This window comes from Humulus lupulus, chromosome 8, assembly GCF_963169125.1.
Source record: "Humulus lupulus chromosome 8, drHumLupu1.1, whole genome shotgun sequence".
Lineage (NCBI taxonomy): Eukaryota > Viridiplantae > Streptophyta > Magnoliopsida > Rosales > Cannabaceae > Humulus > Humulus lupulus.
The window spans coordinates 97,671,874-97,693,199 of NC_084800.1; the positions used below are offsets into that span (position 1 = coordinate 97,671,874).

Genomic DNA, 21,326 nt, shown 5'->3' on the forward strand with positions numbered 1-21,326 from the left:
TACTATGAGGCATAAAAATAATGTTACAATATATAATAAATTCTATATTAAAGTTGTTTGTTAATTTAAACCCACTAAAATAAAATAATATCTAATAAACATAAATAAAAATATTTAAGAATTAAATATTATTTATTTTATTATAATATTAATTTATTTTAAATATTTTTATTTAGATTAATATATAATAAATAAGTTTATTGTAAAAAATAATTTAAAAAAAATTAGAAATTGAGTTTTGTCATTTAGCTTCTGTAAAAGTTATTCAATTAGTTGATTTTCCAAACATTATTATTGCACAACTTTTTCATAATGAGCTTTTAATTTTTTTAAAAATTGCCCCACGGGCCATTAAAGAAGCTAAAACAAAAATAAAAACTGATCCAAACAAGCCCTTAAAATGGGGTACTACTTGGAGCAATGAGTGAGCTTAATGCAAGGTCCAGATGTCATCTTAATAATAGAGTCTACAGCTTTTATGGGGCAGGTGTGGAACATTCAAAATGTACCACTTGTCTATGCACTACCAGCCAGCCATCATGGCCGCCTGGGCTTCTTCTAACATCACGGCATCAACTTGCAAGGCTTCCTGATATAATCTATAACGGTCCATATTGGCAACTTTTGCAACCAATCCAAACCTCACTTCATTACACTTCTCACACTCTGCTGTGGGACACGTGTGTGGTACACGTGCTAAACAAACACGCAAGAAAGAAAGAATCGAGGCATCTGAGTTGGTAATGTGTTCATGTACACTCTCTTGTGACTTGGACCAAAGAGATGAAAGAGTAAATTACTGTAAGTGTGTCACTAGACTTTTTTTTTTTTTTTTTTGATATGGCCTAATTCCATAAACTCATTTGTTTTACCGGTACCTAATTTGGCCATGATAATGACCTTCACATTAAAATATTCAGTAAACTTCATATAAAACACAGGTATTAGTGAGAGAAAATATACCATTGCTGTTTAGCAAAAAGCTCAGACGCAGAGGCACTCGTCTGTGTGCACACGTACGTGCATTTTAGGCGCATGTCTATAAAATCTAGGAAATGTGTTCTGTCATGTTCAATACATAATTAAACTATTCAACAACGATGACATCCACCCAAATAGGGGAAAAAAATCATAGTCATGATTGTATTTTTTTTCTGGTTGCCCGGTCAGAAATCCACTACTTTCAATAATTGCTTTTGATGATTAAATTTTTTAGTCAAAATCTAATAAATCACATTAGAAAAATAGATGTCTCATGATGAATGGAGTTGGCCCACTAAAGCAAGAGGGAGCCAATGATTCCAAATCAGAAGATGTCATCCATTTCCACAGCAAGAGGCCATACATGTAAAGCTCTATCGAGTAAAACCAGTTAATGTAAAAGAAAGCCATAGTAATTAGTGAAGAGCACTTGTCCAATCAAGAAATAAGAACCCAGATACTTTCCTTTCACTACCAAAGATACTTTCCTTTCACATGAAGAATACCATCTTAAAAAAATGTTTTAGCGAAAAATTCCTTTCTTAATTCAGGAACTTCCTAAAGTTATAGTCATATATATGATAGAAAAACTCAAAAGCAAATCTAGAATTATTTATAATATGAATTGGGACTTGCATGTAAGACCACGTTCTACTTCCTAGATTTATTCAATTACGATTCCTTGATTCAAATGGGGGAGACAGCTGTCTCTAAAAGATACCTTACTCTTGATGTTATAAAAGAGAGAGAGAGAGAAGACCTTGTTCCTGCATTCTATACTGATGGATTGCAGCAAACAAAATTTAGATAAAAACATGAACTGCACAATTTTCTAATGAAATTTAAATCATTCGAATGAAATATGTTGCCTTAAAGTGGGAGTAAAATTTTCACAAAGAAACAAAATGGAAGTATCCAATTACACTCAAAACACACAGATTTCACATACATGATACAACAATTTCTAGAAAAAAAGAACATACATGATATTAAAATAATGCTACACAGATTTTTTTTTATCCCTTAGACTATGTGGCTTCTCGTTGTATTAATAGTGGATCAGGTGGTATCATAGTTTCGTCATTACCTTTTTCATAGAATTCTTCTCTCACTATAGAAATTGGCCTCTCTGGACTGTAATAGGCCTTTGAAACTATGCTGGAACTTGAAGAAACAGCTAAATTAGTCTTAGTTGGACTAGAATTGTTTCCTAGTGGAGAATTGTTGCCAGATCTGAACTGAGTCACTCCATCTTCGCGGGGCAAAGGTGAAATTGGTGGCTGGTTGTCATTATCCGTGTGTTTTGTGCGTAACTTGTCTTCCACAATGTCGTAAGAATTCCCCGTCCGCACTTCCTGAGCAAGAGTACACCAACAACAGCAAAGCCACAATGTACAGTCGCCTAATGCGGAATGACCAAAACAGAAGTCATAAGAAGGTAAATTGAATCTCTTCCTCATTTGGATCCTCCAAAAGCCACCATAGAGCAAACCAAATACACACAGAATTAACCCGGTAACCCCAAGGGCCTCCCTAACAGCCTCATTGTCAATATTAACAGCAGCCAAGTTAAAAATAAAGAATGGAGCCGTGCAAAACAGAATGAATGTTGCAATATGAACATACATGTTTCCAAATCCAAGTCTCTCCATATTCCATCCAAAAACACAGCAAGTACAGAAGAGGGAGAGATAAGCTATGGTGATATCATTCCAAAAATCAAGTATTCCCCCACTCCATTTCAGTTTGTTCTCAACATTCTGTTCATCTTCAACTAGTGCGAATGAATATCTCCTCTCAAATGATTTTAACCTTAACTTTTCCGGTCTTTCAGCAGCACTAATCTGTACCTGTGCTTCCTCATCGATTCCAGAATCATAATCCTTACCAAGTGGGCTAACAATTAAGTATAAACCAGCAATAGCAGGAGCAGCAATTGCAACAGAAATACATACGCCAACTCCTAAGGGTGGTCGTTCAGATCTTTTGTAACCCCAGTTCAGACCACAAAGAGCATATTGAGCAAAACAATTCAAATGGAGTAACAGGACAACAATCATCATGTGAGCCCATTCATGAGGCTTATAAGTCCCATTCTTACAGTAAATTTTTCTAAGCTTAGCAATGTCCTTTGGTTTCCATCTACATAGAAGAACAAGATGGTAAATTCTTATCGGATGTTGGTACAAACACATAAGTGTAAACAGTGCATTTAGAATTTGGTTATTGACTTCAAACCATGCATTTCTCTGAGACTTACTAGGTATTGCCTTGTTTAACATTCCAGTCATCACAAGGAACAAGATTGCACCCGAAACAGCAACACAGAAGATCCATAAAAACAAAGCCATGTTCATTGGATCTTTAAACCATTCTTTGCACATTTTCTTAATCGAAACCCAATCAATCTTCCGAGAAAATACATCAGCTATGCGTTCTTTAATACCATGACTACTTGAAGAATTTACTGACCTGGACATCTCATCTTTTTCGTCTGCCATCCTCCTGAATTTAGCGGCTGAACCAAATTTAAGGAATCTTATCTTTTCAGGAATAGCAGTGAAGGTATTCTGGAATTTTTTTTGAGGTTTATTATCACTTAGCAGTGTCCTTCGAGACGCTGAAATGTCAAGAGGAGCTTGACCCTTCTCTTTATTATCTACACTTAGCTCAATTTCCTCTTTGCGAGTTCCATTATCAGCCAACGACATCTTCTCACCTAGCTACAGTACTCTCAATCAAGATAAAAAATGTTACCTGTACGACTCAATGCGTAACTTTTCTTCCATGGTTCCACTAAGGTTCAAAGCCAAGTAATGCATTGCTGTTTTGCGAATCTTTCTGTAATAAAGAAACGGTAAGTGTTCTGACAAAGGAAAAAAAAAACCACACCTAAGCAAAATTAAACGAAGCTATTCAAAGAACAGAATCACAGAACCAAGACTGGAAGTTGCAACATATAGAAACTAAACTAGTTGATAATCTTCAATCAAAAAAAGGAAAACTAGTTGATAATCTAAACAACAATCCAAGTCTTCAGTGGAGATAAATGTTCATGATGAAAACCCTCATCGAGTTTTTTCTAAAAAAATCATCAACCAAAAATAGAAAACATACCATAAGCTCAAAAAAAGGAAAAAAAAACACTCCAAAACCACATAAAATAAATAATCGTAAATCAATACATAAATACAGAAAAAAAACCATTAGCAATAAAAGAAAAGACATGATTTTTAAAGTTGGGGCCGAAACAAAAGCAAATAAGAAGAGATTTGAAGGAATTGTGAAAGGTTACGAAAACATACCTAAAGAATAACAAAGAAACACAGGAAGTTGAAGAAACCTTTGATTTGAATTCAATGGAGTATTGAAGTCTCTCACTCAAAACTAAAGTAACTCTTTTTTTGAGGGGGTTGGGGTATACTGGTAAGCTAAAAACGATAAACGAGAATCCAGAAAAGAGAAAAAGGGGTGGCCACCATATGACTCAATCGACTCGGTATTGGTTGGTGTGAATGTTGTCTTGTGGAAGGTCGGTGACGCGCTGCTTCTTTTGCCAAAGTTTTTTTTTAACTTTTGTCAAAGTGAGTGGAGGAAGAATAGAACCATTTGGTCTGCAGTCATTAGTCCTGTCCGGAAACGTCGTCGCTTTGGATGTCTCGGTCACGTGTCTGAAAAGGCTGTCGTTAACTCTTTCCTATTCCCATTTGTAGGCTCACGCGGGTAATATTAGGGCTGACAAAATGTTTGTTTTTTTTTTCCTCTAGTTGACAATAACAAGGGTGACAAAATAATGTTTAATGACACTGCTTTGATCATTTCTTTTTCCTTACTTAATCCTCCTGCCAGCGGATACGATAATAGTATGATGACTTTTTGTAAGTAGTTGTGTTTAAAATTAAGTTAAGTACCTACCGCTACCAGTCAATGGGACAAAAGTAAAAGAATAACAAATATAACACGATTTAATATAAATATAGTAAATGTTGTTGTTCAACTAATTAATCTAAAATTCATGGCAGTTGAAGAGTGTGAGGGAAGATCAACAATGAATGCAAGGTTTTATAAAATAATCTGTATTTTTACCTTCGAATGCTTGGTCATTGCATGCTGTACCATTTTTTCTTCTTTTTTTATGGAAAGCATATGGTGATTGTGAAATCTTGAAATGATTATTTTTAATTAAAATATAAGAAACCAATATTAAATTTTACCAATCACAAAATATCACATCAGCTAGTATTAATGTGCCACTTAGCAATAATCATATTTTTCCGATCCAACGGTTTTTCCATTGGATTTGGGTAATTAAATATTTTAACCATGTTATTTGCAGGTCAAGCCAAATATAAACAGAAAACTAGTACAAAAAAAGAAGTTAAAACGGAGTTACAAGTCTTGCAATACCACTCTGACTAAATCCCAAATCAAGTAGAATTCAGAATCAGCATATTTTGTAAATGTAAATAGGAACAAACCAATAATACAATGCAATCATCAAGAACAGGACCCAAAAACACACAATAATTTCAAATCAAATTTAGGTAAGATCGTCCTCCTCAAGTTCCTTGGCTTTCAGCTTTTCCTTCACCCTCAACAGTAGGGTAGTTTTCCAAGAATCCTATACACAGCAGCAATTCAGTGAGAACATCAGTCCAATGCAAATTTTCCAAGAATAACAACCAGGAAACATCAATTCAATCAGAACCTTAGTTTTTTTTTAAGGAAAAAAGTTTAGCTTAAATTGAAAAGAAAATAGATTGAACTAGTGAAAAGGATTTATCTATTCATTTCAATTCTAGTAACTGAATTCAACAATTGAGAGGCAAATGGCAAATTAAGGTCATTGTCTATTTGGAGGCAAGAATATTGCTGAATTAGTTAGTTTCATTGTAAACACATCAGACAAAAGTGCCCAATGCAAATTTTCCAAGAATTCAACTATATATTTTATTTAGAAAAACTACAAAAAAGAACTATTATAACATGCTTAAAAAGTAATTGCAACCAAGAAACTCAACAATTACGGTGTCAAATTTGAAAAGATGTATTACCAGTGGAGTCATGCTGTCAAATTCCTTGACCACATCAGTAAACTTTGCAACATCTTCCTCATCAATTGAAGCAGCAATATCCTGCCAGAAATAATATAGAAAGAAATTGTGTGAACAACCAAAGAAAATATTCTTATTGACATTTTCTTAAATCTGCCATCATCCATTTAATTTGATCAGATAACCTAACTGGTAAACTGGACACAGATACTACAATATACCATCTTTGAAAGAGAGAAAAAAGAAAGTACAAAATCAAATAGAATTTTAAATCAACTGAACTGACCGCTAGGAATTTGTACTCCCGTGTTCCTGAAAAAGTTGGATCAAGATCCTACAAAAGGAAAAACAATATTTGCAATTCAGACAACAGACAAAAGACAACAATCAGACACTGTGATCTCAAATAAGGAACACTCAAGACGTTAGACCTGATAACGTTCTAATGCATTGGAAATTGCGACAACATCTCCCCTACAAAGTTGGCAAAGTCCAGCATTTAGAAGATGTCCTTTAACTCCATACTTAAGCAAGTTATTGTTGAGTGACTGTCGTGCTATCTCTTCATAAATCTCAATTGATTTTGGATAACTGCAAGAATATGTAAGAGCAAAATACATCATAACAAAGTCATATTTAGATTTGCATTAGAACTACTTATGCCCCTGCATAAATATATAAAGATAATATAAATGCTCTTTCAGTTCTGAGATATAGCCATCAAGCATTCAAGCTTGTATCAAATTTGCAATTCTGAAGATGTAGTTGCAGTCATTAATATTACTTTGCTATGATATTGTCGCCATTAAGTGGTTTCCTAAGAATGTCTATAATGAAGAAAAACTAAATGTGTATATGCAATAAAAGAAAAACATAAGCAACATCTTCCGTAGAAATTTAAATACAGGCCGGACTCATATACTGATGAAGCGTTTACAAAACTTTAACTTACTGTTCCAGTTGAGCAGCAAATTGAGCAACCTTTTGCTTGCACTGATTTGCAGAAGTAGTTACTTCCTCATTTTGGAAGAAGTCAGCAGCTTTTTCGAAGAACTCAATAGCCTTCTCAATATTCTGTTCAGACTCGTACAATTCAGCAATTTCCTGCACAAAGAAAAATGCAAATCTGTGTTATGAAGGGTCTTTGAAGCGGTTTCATACTACTTATGCTTTTGCCCGGTCAATCACTTAGAAATCTAATCCATGAAAACAAGAACATCAACAGTCACCTACAGTATGCAAAGTTCAACAATAACACAAACAATAACTGCATTTCATTGTGAGACACACAATGAGAAGTGAAGCATGAAAACCGTGAGGTAACACACTAATTTCATCTAAGAAAAATTTATAACATTCATAATCTGATACTGAAATGTACTGATATAGATAAGCAAAATACCTTAAAATATCTTGCTGCCATATTGAGCCTTCCAATATCACAAAACATATGTACTGCTTGCTCTAAGCAGGTTATGGACTCTGCATAAGAAACAGTATTAGAACTATAATGGTATTCTATCCTAATATCAAATTAAAACAAAATTAAGGGACAACTAAGTATCTGATTTCTTCAAATACAATTCATGATAGACACTTCAACACCAAAAAGAAAAACTTTGAGAAGCCAAATGAAAGCTGGAGGATTTCTAAGCAACTTTCTAACATAACTTAGCTAGGAGATATACACATACCATTCACAGATGTTTTCTTGTAGCAATGGGCAGCATCAACATAAGCTTGGGCTGCTTCATGTTTGCTTTCCAACTAAAAAATGAAAAAATGAATACTAGTCATCTATTTGAAAAGAACAAATGGTTAAATTACAACAAAAGAAGCACTAAATCTATCAAACACCAAACGCACTAACCTTCAAATGACAGTTTGCCAACTTGATGTATGTTGATCCAGCTCTATCCCCTAATACACAATATATATAGAAATTAGAAAGCAATAATTCTATGATATCATGGGAGGCAAAAATAAATATAAATATAAGCACTGATTCAGCAAGACTTTTTGGGATTACTTTCGTATTGTGAATGAGCTTTGGCTAAACTAATAATAAAGTTTACAGTGATGGTCGATCACCTTAAAACTATTCCTCATTCATCAACAATAAAAAAAAACACCCTGATACAGAGTCAGGTTTTATCAGTAGCTGAACAGAGAAAATCAGTTAATGATTCTTTATTCTACATCATAAAATTATGTAATACTTAGAAACTTCTTGCAAGATCAAATTCCACAGCTGCAAGGCCGATTACGCACAGAAGAGAAGCCAATATACAATCCGATTCTAAGATCGACCAAATACACTGTGACACACTAAATCTATCATTCAAAAAGTTGCAAATTTGACCTATCTGCACTTAACTGTACAAATTCGTCTATATATATATAAATATATGCACATACGCGTCGAAATTGAGTAAGTGCAATGTCAAATAGATCATATCCAAGAAACTCTTTTCGATCATCAGAAGAAAACTCATATTTCATTTTCCATGCAAATTAATTCACTTTCATAACCATATTCAATCGGAATAAGAATTTACGATTAAAACAGATATATAAATGTAATTACATGATTTGGCGAGTTTGAATGAGTTGGCGGCTTTATCAAAGAGATCGGCAGCGTCTTCATATTTGGAGCCGAAAATTCCCCAGCTGTTGAGCTTTTTCTCAGCTTTCTTCTCGAATTCTTCAGCCTTCCCTAACTGATCCCCCATTTCTTCAATTCCTTCTCTTTAATTTTTCGGTTTTTGGTGTTTGTCGATTCAGCTTCTCTCTGTAAATCGGAGCCGCAAAAATGGAGGCTATTAAGAAGAAAAAAAATCAAAGAGGAAGGGGGACGCGGTGGAAAACTGAAATTTCGACCAAAAAGGAATTGATAATGTCAAGGTCGGTATCGACGAAGGCAAGGATTTTCAAGTTTGATTTTTCTCTCCAAAATGTTTTGGGCTTTTATCTTGGTCTGGGTCTGGAGTAATTTACTACTGGGCTGCAATAGATCTATTTTGTCAGCCCAAATTACTCCTACAGAAGGGCACGTGAAATTAGATCATATACCTTTTTTTTTTTTTTTTTTTTTTTGGGTAAATTACATTTTATATGGGTTTTTTAATAAAGTTTTAAAAAATATAACATTTTTTTTACAAGTATTTTTATGGCTTTTTAAAACTTATATTTTCTTTTATGGGATTTTTTTCCTATATTTTTGTAAAAAAATCATTATTATGTCATATTTTTGTAAAAAATTATTATTATGCCATATTTTTTTTCCCATTATCTGATTTTTTTTAATTAAATTTGTCCATACAAACTAAGAAAAGTTTAATTACCATATTTTTGCATATTAATAGCTAAAAAGTCATATTTATGAAAAAATCTCTTATATTTAAGAATACTTCCTCTCCAAATAAATATAATTATCCGTAAAAATACACAATATTTTTGTAGTGTTCTATTTTTATTCTTTTTTTTTTACAGTTTATATGCCCAAAACCACTAAAACGTTCTCTTTGTTACTATCTACTTGTTAACACTATTAATAATACTTACGTGGTATTGACATGGTTTGATAGAACTAAGACGTATTGTTATGTGTATAATTTAAAATTTAGTAATAACTAAAACTATAAATTATGTTTTTATAATTAAAATTAGATAAAAAATATTTAATTATAAAACAAAAAACTAAAATAGTTTTGCTTTTATTAAATCAAAATAAAATAAAAAACTAAAAAAAGAAAGAAAGAAAGATTGAGATTTGAGATTTGAGATAAGAGTGAAAGAGAGTTTGAGATAGTTTGAGATAAGAATGAAAGAAAGAGAGATAAGAGTAAGAGAGTGATGGAAAAAAAGATTGAGAGTTTGAGATGAAGAGGGAGAGGGAGAGGGAGAGGGAGAGGGAGCGACGCAAAGTGATAGAGAGTTTGAGATGAAAAGAAAGATTGAGATGGAGAGGAGTTGAATGTTGCTAAAAATCTTGCCTGAGCCCAACCCGTCAACAACCTCTGTGCATCAGAGCTCACCGGCCTCCCACCTTCATCATCGAACGTGTGCTTGGATGCTGAGAAAGTGCAGATCTGAGTTTGGATGATGAGAAATTACAGGTTTTGAGTTTGGATGATGACAATGTGCATATCTCAATTGATTTTTTTAAATTGTTATGAGTGTTTGGATGATGAGAAAGTTTAAAAAAAGAAAATCTGAGTTTTTTTTTGTTGGTGTTAGATTTAAAATGTGTATGATTGATTTTAGATATTAGTTGTATTTTTCTAATGCTTATTTATGATTTGATTTATATGAATCTTGGTATTTGTTTATTAATAAATTGTATGAATATGTGTATATGCTATTTATTTGTACAAGTATTTTTTTTTTTTTAAATTATGTTTTATAAGCTAGAAAATGATAAAAAAAATGTGGGAGAATTTTTTTTTTCTTTTAGTGTTTGATAGGTTAGAAAATGAGAAAGAAAGTGTAAGAAAATAACAAGAAAGTGAAGGAATTTATTTTATTATAAAAAAAAATATTTTTTTAATTATTTAAAACTGATTTAAGTTTTTTTATAATAATTATAATTTATAATTATTTATAATTTAAAATTATTTTGTTTTTAAATTATACACATGTTATTTATGTAATAATGACACATCTTCTTTGTCAATATTATGTAACTCCCAAAAATATTACAAACGATCCATTTTTTAATTTAACATTCCTATTATATCCTCACTTTAATTTATAGTTTTATTTTTTTTTCTATACAATTTATTTATTCATTTTATTCATTTTAAAATTTATTATATTCCCATATTTTATTAAAAAAATGGTGAATTATAAAGAATATAAAAATAGGAATTTGGTGACTCTATATTAAAGAGTAGGTGAAAACTTAATTAAACTAGTTAAATAAGTAAATATGATCAATTTAATTTTAAATTGGATATTTATTATGTTTTCCAAAATCTTTATGTTAGATATATATATTTAATTCTACAAAACAAGCACATCACCTCAATTTAAGAAAGTAAGCTCATTATAACATTGTACATTAATACATTAATTAAGAAATAAGAATTTTTACGGCACAAATAGTCAGTGCTTGTTAAATGTAGCACTTATATTACCCAAATTTTTTTAATAAGAAAATACTTATAAGTTCAAAAACAATGTCGTTGTTACTATATTTGTTTGGTTTGTTATTTTATAATTGGTCACAAATGTTCATATCAAATTACAAACAACATCCAAACTCCAAATAAAGAAAAAAAGAATTATTCAAATCATACAAACAAAATCAAAATACCCAATACACTAACCCAACCCAACTCAGCTCCTCCGCCCATCTCATGCCTGATCTACCAAGCTCATCCAACTATGCAATGGAGCTCCTCTATTCATCCCAGCAAAGATCAAGTAACTTTGTCCTACCCAGTTTCGTTGTTTGACCCAATTTTCAAAACCTGAACCCACCAAGCTCCTCCACCCATCCCATGTGAGATTCGGAGACTTTCGTCCTTGCCCAACTACTTCATTTGTCCCAAGTTTCAAAGCCTCAATCAGATGAGCTCCTTCGCACGACTGTCCTAGCTGAAGAAATGAAGAAGGAGGAAGAAGAAATATCAGAGCGTGTTTGGTATTGTTTTATGTTTTCTGTTTTTAAAATTGTGTTTTAAAAAATGAGAATGGTATACAGTTTTTATAGTTTTCAAAATATAACGGTGTTTAGCTATTGTTTTCTAAAAACAGTTTGCAAAAACCAAAAAACAAAAACATGTTTGAATGATAAAAAAAACAAGCAGTATTTAGAAAACATATTTTTCTTACAATAATTGTTTTAATACTTATTATTATGATTTTTTTTAATAAAAATACAATAAGTCACATACATATTTAATCTAACTTAGTTATAATATTGCTAATTTTCATATAAATTAACAATATATCATATTGTTTGAAAAAGTATTTAATCTAAAAAAATATCTAAATAATTTTTACAAGTAAAATATCAATAAAATATTATAATGCTTAAAAAATATGAGAAATTTTAAATTTTAAATAAAATATTTAATCTAAAGTATATAGAAAATCACCATTAATCTACAATATGTCCCCATAAACACAATTTGAATACTAAAATTATTTTATAGTAATAAAATATAGTTGACTAATTTATATTATTATAAGCTGTCCACATAGCTTGAGCAATACGATCTCGACATCTTGCCATTGCTGCAGCAGATTCATCAGATAAATTGACTTCACATCTTGACACACTAGTGTTAGCTTCCTCTATGTTGTCTTTACCCTCAAGTTCTTTCTCTTCCCATTCTCTAAACATATGATCATACTGTGTGCGTTGACGAATAAAATTATGAAGAGTGCAGCAAGCAAGAACTATCAAAGGTTGTCTACTCAATTTGTAAGGTGGCATCATCTTCAATATAGGAAAACGTGCTTTTAGGACACCAAAGCACCGTTCAATGTCATTCCTAAGAGAAGAATGCCTATAATTGAATAGTTCTTTTATACCACGTGGTCGATTACGTCCACTATTGTATTCTTGCAAATGATATCTTTCACCACGATATGGTGGGAGAAAACCTTTTGTGCATGGAAACCCGGAATCCAAAACATAATATTCACCTACATAATAAAACATGTCAAAAAGAAAAATTAGTTTTCTATATGCACCATCACATAAATTATAAAATAACAATTCAATCCTAAGCTTTCAATACCTTCTTTAGGCAATGGAAACTTATATATAGGTTTTGTAATTGCATCTATAAACACCCTGGAATCATTTGCAGTGCCCTCCCAACCAGCAGATACAAAAGTAAAGAACATTTCAAAGTTACAAGCACACAAGACATTTTGTGTTACCACGTTTTCTCGGCCTCTGTAACTGACTTGCTTATCTGTAGGGACACATGCACTCACATGTGTTCCATCAATGGCACCAATGCAATTCTGATAGTACAAAAATCCAAAACTATTATAAACATTTATCGAAGAAAAATGCAAACTAAAAATATGTGAAAATATAATTTATATATAAAGCTATAATACATTGGATGTATATTAAGTACCTGAAACCATGGGTAGTATTTTGAGGAGTTGACAATATGAGAAGGTAACGGAGATTGAGTTGGTCGAATGATATCCTGTCCTAATTTACATATTGCCTTTAATGTTAAATGGAAGTGCCTATCAATAGTTTCAAGCCAATGTTGAAATCGGTCAACTATAAGTCTCATTCGCACATTTTGACCAACAATTATAAGGAAAATGGCAACTGCTTCTTCAACTTTAATCTCTCGTGTGTCCTTAATGTATTCCTTTTGTTTTAAACAAGTACAAAGCTCCATGAATACATTTTTATCCATTCACAATAATTCATAGCATGTTCTCTCATTACCACCTAATAACTCTCTCTCAAAATCTTCTCCACATAAAGAAGATGTTCTTTGAGGGATTTTCTCGATAAACTTTTCATTGTAATCACTTAAAAAGTTTAGCATAAAAAAATCTGAAAAATCATCAAAATCACTATCTGCAGAAGATGAACTAGAATCATCCATTTGATTACTCTGAAACCTGCAAATTATTTGACATGCATAATAAACTTAGAAAAAAACAATACGTATTTGAAACTAATAACAAAGTCTCCACTAGATTATTTTAACATAACATACTATAATAATGTCAAGCACACATAAAGTAAAACTCAAAGCCTACACAGTCAAACATATCACAGTATAGTCAAAGCCTATCTAACCAAGCTCTCTTTCTAATAGTAGACATATTAATAAAAATCTCTCTCCAATTTGGATCCTTAAATTTCTCAACAGCTTTCATGTAGGCATCATCATTGACTTCTTCCATTCCTTCGAGGATTTGCATACAATTTGTGAGAGAAAACTCATGATTTTGGCTTCCTCCTCCTTCAGTTGTACTCTTGTATTTTTCAGCTTTAGCTAAAGTGGCCTCTGCTCTTACTTTAGCTACCTCAGTCCATGCAACAATTGCATCACTCATTTGTTGTGATCTTTGTCTCTTAGCTCTTCGCTCTGTACTTGTAGTTGTTGAATTTTTTGTTGAACGTTTAAAAACATCATCAACAAGCCGAGAGCAACTAGTAGAATCATTCTCATCAATATCATGGGCGTCTATGCGATCAAATTCATTCTCCATTTCCCTTTCATCATCAGTGTTGGGCAAACCTGAAGCAGCAGAACGATGGAACTGACCAGTGGCAGTTGACTTACTAAAAATTAGTTCCAACAATACAAAATGATCACATCGTTTCTTGCGATATTGTGTTGCCTTTGAGTGTGCCTAAAATAAAAAAGAAAACTAGTTTCATCACTTAATTTGATTCAAGACTAATGTTTTATATAAATAATAGACTTAGTTTGTTCTTACCCTTAGATAATTCTGTCATATTTCCTCTGAAGCAACCACAGTATTGGTTTCACGATCCCATCCAAATCCAGTTTGTTTCAACAACTCAGCAAACTCGCGATACTTAGTACGCAACCTATTGAACTTTTGCTTAATTTGTTTAATTAAGTATTTTCGCTTACTTTTAATTTGCAACTCCTCAAGAATTTTCGCCCATGTTTTTGAGCCAAATTGACCACTTGCCATGTTTCCTTTATTCACTTCATCAACCATGATATCGATGAAAATCTTCTCTACAGTTGGTCCCCATAAACATGCATCACCAACATCTGTGATCTCAATGGCCATATTTCAAATCTAGCAATATTCCATACCATAAATTATCTTAGAGCATAGCCAATATAAGACACTAAACACAAATATTATAATAAATAAATCCTATTTATTTCCTATTAGCTTATAACCCCACTCCTTGAGATCAGCCCCTGTCATTGCCTACACAATCCTATGATAAGGGAAAGGTCTCTAATGAGGCAATAGTATAAAAATCTTATTAATAGCATAAAAATGAGAAACAAAACACTTCAACTTTGGCCATTGCATATTGCCCAATGCCTAATGCCATATAGAAGAGCAATCTAGCATGTCAACCTAGAAAATCAACATTGTTATGTCTTCTCTTTCCAAAATCTATTCTAAGAAAATCCATTGCACTGGACAACTCCCTACTCTCAACAGAAGCATCTTTATGTAATGAAAAAAATACAAATCCTTACAAATTTATACACATAGAAATTTTTTACAGTAAAATATGATTACTCTAGAATGCAATCTTGACTATTCATTTATGCTAATAGGCAATGTTGATAAATAAGTAGAAATGTTGCATATATACCCTAATATATATCACAATAAAATTTTATGTAACATAGGATTAATAAATGTGATCAAAGTAGTTTATATTTTAGTGTAACGGTGAACTTATGAACTTCCAGTTGAGACAAACACATAGCAATACCAATTATACACTGATAAACCTTTCATGACCAAAAGAATAACATAAGTTAAAATAAGATTGTCAAGCAATACATTGATACAATAATCAATTCAATTGAAAAATTAGAGAAAAATAATGCAATAATTACAAATTTTACCTGCAATAAGAACACCCACTTTACTCAATGTTCCACATTTTCCAGACAGGTACTTTCGGGGGTTGCATCCTGAACCTAGAACTGGAAGTGAATCTGAAACACGACAACGAAACAATGATTAGTAACATAAGGAACTTGAAGTTGCAGAGGTTTAATTTAGATTGAAATAAAAATGTATCTGCATTTTTTTAATGAGTTGCATAGTGGAAGGTGATTTTCTTTTCTAAAAAATCCTCAATAAGCTTGATAAACACACACAACATATTTTTATGACTGGAAAAGCCACCACCCCCCACACCTTCAAGCTGACATTGTATTTAAAAGCACAAGTTCTCTTTCCATTGACTTCGTTAAAATGAAGTTCAAACTTAGCTACCTCAGGCATGTGCAAAGCCTAATTACTCTATAAACAAATGGGAGATTCCCCAAATGTTCTAACATTTGACTTTTGCAGATATCTGCTTGGAAGTTACATTACATTATAGACCAAAATAAAATACATTTTCCAACTCCTAAAGGAGTTGATTTATTTTAAGTCCAAAGCTCCAGAGGGTCTATAAAGAAAGACTATAATATAGTAACTGCAGGCATAGTTGTTCTTTAATCATAACTAAAATAGTAAATCATACTACTACCCTCTAAACATCATTATTACTGAATTATAGATAAAGTCTCACATAAGAAATATACTATAATATAGTAGCTACAGGCATAGTTGTTTTAGATATTGTAGTGGTAGTAGTAATTAAACTTAACAAAAATTCTCATCATTATTACTGAATTGTAGATAAAGTCTCACATAAGAAATCTACCTATCATGTGTGCATATTTTTCTTTGATACCAAACTTGAGAAATATCTATAAGAGATGTCAAGTAATGACCACTACTTTTCCAAGAATAAACTGAGGAGTCCAGCCCACCTCATGAGTAGTTTCAATGAATAAGTTTCACACATTCATTCTTTTTTGGTTAATTAGTTAGTTAAGATTAGTAATAAGAGTAGTATTATTATGAGGATTAGTAAGAGTCTTATGTGTGAGTGAGTTAGGATTAAAAACACTATATAAACATATTCACATTATGCACTCCAATCAAAATGACTGCATAGATAAGGTGTCATGTTTAATATCTGCTACTCACAGGGATTTGGTGTATGAATAGTCATTTCCAGCCTAAATTTACATAGGACTAGTCCATCGGGGCAGTGATGGACCCAAAACAGGTATGTTTTAAATATTTATACTCGCAAGCGCACGAATCGTATTTATAGAATAATGTTCGTGTAAGCACGAGGTCGAACCCAAAGGAGTTGTCTAAAATTGAAAATGAAACTATTTTAAACCAAAATTAATAAATTTTAACCTAGTTCCAAAGATTGATGCAAATTTGTAACAATAAAAATAAAATAAAAGACAATAATAAAGATATTAAAGACAATATATATAACATAAATTAATAATAGAAATGAAGATGGTAAAAGAAAGATTATTAAGATAATAGAATCCACAAAATGTAAGTTTAATAATATTTATTAGTATATTGATTCCCAAGTTTTAGTGATAGTTAAAATAATTTAAACTATCATTTTCTAAATAGATTTATAAATTTAAGCACAAATTATTTCTAAAAAGATATGATTTTTCTTCACTTTTCAAAATTATAATTTCAAAGCATTTCGTGTAAATCAATCTAATGAAATAACAAATAAATCAATGAACATTATTTATAAGACAAAACATAATATTTTTGTTCTAAGCATGGATGTGTACAATTTAATGACACATCTTACACAAAGAATATTATGTATTTGCACTAATGAAGAACAAAGTTTAAATATGTGCTAACAATCCAAAATACATGATATTTAAGATGAAAGAAAATATTTGAAGAAGAAAATTCCATAAACTTTGTTGCACAAAATGGGAAATCAACATACAAAATAAACACTATCTAGTAACAAATTGTTTCATCATCACCTTAATAATCTTAAAAAGATTAGAAACACATAACTAAAATAGAAATTACAAACAAAAAAATTACAAACATAAATAGGAAAATTTGGAGGAGAAACCCCCAAATTTTTCCTCTAAAAATACATAGAAAAAAATAAAAAGAAGAAGAAGATGAAGAGAATTGAGAGGTTTTGAATGTGTAGAAATTATGGTATAGTAACCTCCCTCTAAAAATGGACACCCTTAATGGTCTTCAAAACTCCCTATTTATAGCCACAAATGAGGTATTAAAATAATCAATTCAAATTAATTAAATTGATTAAATTAATTTAATTAATTATAATATGGTAAATATGGGTAAATTATAGGGTATAATAATTATGTTTTGGGGTAAAATGTGTAGAAAGTGGAGTAAAAAGTGGTATTTTTGTCATAGGGAACAAATGTCCTTTTGGACAATTTATGGGCTCAAGATAAATGAAGGGCTGGTTTGGGGTTTGTGTTCAGGCGGCTGGAATGCTTTGGGCCAGGCGGCAGGCGTGAGGTTGGTGAATGAAGCTGCGGGAGCTAGCTGAATGTGGTGGATTGGTGATAGCTGAAGGAAAACGGGTGGTCACGTTGGGGTGATTCGCTGAAGAGAAGTGCTGGCGCTGAATGAATTGATTGAAGAGGAAGGATTGAAGCTTGGGCCATAAGCTTGGGCCTCATGTGATGGGCCTGGAGACTTGGGGAAGTGAGATGGCAAAAGTGCCAAATTTTGCTATTTCCTCTTCATAAATGCCACAATTTTACTTTCTTTTCCATGAAATGCCACTTTTTTTCATCAATTTCATTGCTTTTCAAGAGCATAAATTCCCTACAAAATAAATATAAAATAAATCATAATACAATATTTTCAATTATAAAATAAATCAATTTAATTCTTTGAAAATATTAATTATAACTTAATTATATTTTACATTTAAGTTCAATAATACAACATTTTTTTACCACTAACTTAACAATAACAATTCAAATAATTGACTACAATATTTTACAACAAAATATTATAAAAACACACAAAAGTATATAAAATCATGATAAGACTAATAAATTCAAAATTACTTAAAAAATTAATAAATTACTTAAAAACTCAAGAATTAAGCAACAATTAGCACATAAAAAGTGGTAAAATAACTCTATTTTGTAGAGTTATCAGGCAGCAAATACTACTACTTAATTTATGGGATCGTTCCCCTCATTGAACACGTTAATGATGATGTAATTCTATTTTTTTTAAGGGAGTACCTTTAAAAATTGCATATCAGGTGGAGCAAATTCTAGCAGAGACAGCCTTCACAATATTTACAACAGAGGTCAACATTTTTTTAGCAAATGATCACCACTACTACATACTAACCTAATACTTGTTACATATGATCTCTATTCATGTTTTTATCTATTTTTGCAGTTATTTATACAAAGTTCAACATTATTTCACAGGTGATTTTTTCATGTCAGTGGTCTTTCTGTAGGGTGTCAAGTTAACTTAAGGTAAATGATTTGATTAGGGTCTATTTAAATTTTCTTGGTATTCACAATTGCCTTTCTCTTCCACCTATTAAATGGCATATTCTTTAATATTTAACTATTCCTTATTTCAATTGTATGCCTTCCTAAACATGAGGCCAGTTGGTTCATTATTACTGAATTGTAGATAAAGTCTCACATAAGAAATCTACCTATCATGTGTGCATATTTTTCTTTGATACCAAACTTGAGAAATATCTATAAGAGATGTCAAGTAATGACCACTACTTTTCCAAGAATAAACTGAGGAGTCCAGCTCACCTAAAGAACAGAGTATATATATACCCAACACCCATAAAAGGAATTATACAACTATACTAACTGAATTTCCTCAGTAAACCAAACAGATTTCCCACTCCTTCAACTAATATATGTGCTGGTGATTCAAGTGGAAAGAAAATCAGATAGAAATAGTTGAAAGAAACATAACCCAGTAATATATACAATAAATAAGACATACATAAAGTGAAATCATCTAGACATCTGATGAGGAATTTCTTCGAACACTTGGCGTGCAAATTGAACCATGAACATAACAATAAATACAAGAACAAAACGAAAAAGAAATAGATATATATATATATATGCAAGAGTTGCAGTACCAAAACAATCTATACACGTTCTATATAGAAAACTTCTACAAGTAATCATCCAAATACAACAATACCCATAAATACACTCAAAGGGTCTTTCATCAATCAACACTGTTAAAAAAAAGAACTTAGACTTGAGGTTTACCAAAACAAGAGCAACAAAAAATATATAGAACCAGGCGAATATATATAAATATATAGATGATACGTGTGCATGTGTGTATATGTATATTTAAATATATAGAAGGAGATACCTTAAAGAACCAGGCGAATGGCAGAGTGAAGGTCTAGCAAGCGTGCAACATCAAGATATGATCTGCAAGAGAGGATTAGAGACATTTTCTATGTGAGGAGATATTAAATCATAAGAGAAAAAAAATTAGGGCACAAAAGTGTGTAAGATAAGAAGAACACACAATTAAAATGTTGAGAGAATTCGTTTCAGTCAGCAGTACAGAAGAGAACAATTGATTTGTGCGTGGAGAATGTACGCAGAGACGGAGAGATGGAGGAGAAGGAGCTCAGAGCTCCATTAAAGTTCATTGACTGCTTCTTCTATTTTCATCGAGAGAGAAAAATGAGAGAACTGAGAACAACTTTTGAAAACATAAATAAGGTGTTTTCTAAATTCTTGTATTTTTTAACTCAGTTTTTTAAAATCTGTTCTAAAAAAACAAAGCCAAACACATCATTTGTTTTCCAAAAACAATTTTCTATTTTTTAGAACAGAAAACTATTTCTGAGTTAAGGAGACAAACATGCCCTTAGTCTTTAAAATGTTTATAGTTTAGGGAATTTTAATTTTAATTGAAAAAAAAAATAATCACAATTGCATTTTTTTTTGTTTTGTATTTTTTAAGTTTATTTGGAATTTATTCATAAAATTTTGAATAAACTAAATAAGTTTAAATGTAGATTTTGTTTAAATTTTAATTAAATTTAAAAATTATTTATTTGCTTTATTTTTTTTTATTAATTAAAAATTTTAATTAATCAAAATAATTTAATATTATAATGTATTCAAAATTATTTTTCCTATATTTAAATCATTTTAATTAACTTTTAAAAAAAATTATGAGTTGGAACAGTTATAAGAGATGATATGTATCAATCTAGTCAACATTTATAGAGAAAACATATTTAATAGTGACAAACACATTATTTTAGCACTCATCAATATTTCCTTTTAAAATAAAAAGGGTATATAAGTATGATGTACATGTTTTCAGCATGTCCTGGCGTAAATATATAATTAAAAAGAATGTTGTAAACCAACTCGTACAGAAAGGCTTATTCTTCTTAGGAAGGATATTCCTAGCAGGTTTTTTCCTTGCAAGTTTTTCCTAGCAAGTTTTAAAAACACATTACACACAGTGATGTAGTAGTTTAACCTTGTCAATCATTTTATCGAAATTGGGGTTCACTATTTTAAAAAGTAGTGTTACATCACTGTGTGTAATGTTTGGGTGCACATATCATTACTCGTATCTTAAATGAAAAGTGCAATGACCAGGTCTCAACGAGTAGAGTCACAAAGTTGTTAAATAGGACTTGATTCATAGAAATTTATTTTTTAGTCAATCAATCGTTTAATGTTGATTGGG

At 31.3% G+C, this 21,326-nt stretch overlaps 3 protein-coding genes across 3 annotated transcripts; all 3 read right to left on the bottom strand.

Moving 5' to 3' along the window:
* Window positions 1-1,844: 1,844 nt before the first annotated feature.
* On the bottom strand, window positions 1,845-4,737 carry LOC133798202 (uncharacterized). The gene is made up of 2 exons (XM_062236418.1): window positions 4,287-4,737; window positions 1,845-3,822 (listed from the first exon to the last, which is right to left on the bottom strand). Exon 2 carries the CDS (start codon window positions 3,690-3,692, stop codon window positions 2,010-2,012), a length of 1,683 nt encoding a protein of 560 aa, XP_062092402.1. The 5' UTR covers window positions 3,693-3,822; window positions 4,287-4,737; the 3' UTR covers window positions 1,845-2,009.
* A 549-nt stretch (window positions 4,738-5,286) lies between these two features.
* LOC133798203 (alpha-soluble NSF attachment protein 2) lies at window positions 5,287-8,954 on the bottom strand. Its single transcript, XM_062236419.1, has 9 exons — window positions 8,623-8,954; window positions 7,906-7,955; window positions 7,730-7,802; window positions 7,438-7,517; window positions 6,988-7,139; window positions 6,467-6,626; window positions 6,322-6,369; window positions 6,036-6,116; window positions 5,287-5,602 (listed from the first exon to the last, which is right to left on the bottom strand). Exons 1-9 carry the CDS (start codon window positions 8,765-8,767, stop codon window positions 5,522-5,524), a joined length of 870 nt encoding a protein of 289 aa, XP_062092403.1. The 5' UTR covers window positions 8,768-8,954; the 3' UTR covers window positions 5,287-5,521.
* A 3,259-nt stretch (window positions 8,955-12,213) lies between these two features.
* Window positions 12,214-13,417, bottom strand: LOC133795860 (protein ALP1-like). Its single transcript, XM_062233313.1, has 3 exons — window positions 13,139-13,417; window positions 12,788-13,019; window positions 12,214-12,692 (listed from the first exon to the last, which is right to left on the bottom strand). The coding sequence occupies exons 1-3, from the start codon at window positions 13,415-13,417 to the stop codon at window positions 12,214-12,216; spliced, it is 990 nt and encodes a 329-aa protein (XP_062089297.1).
* Between the last annotated feature and the right edge of the window lie 7,909 nt (window positions 13,418-21,326).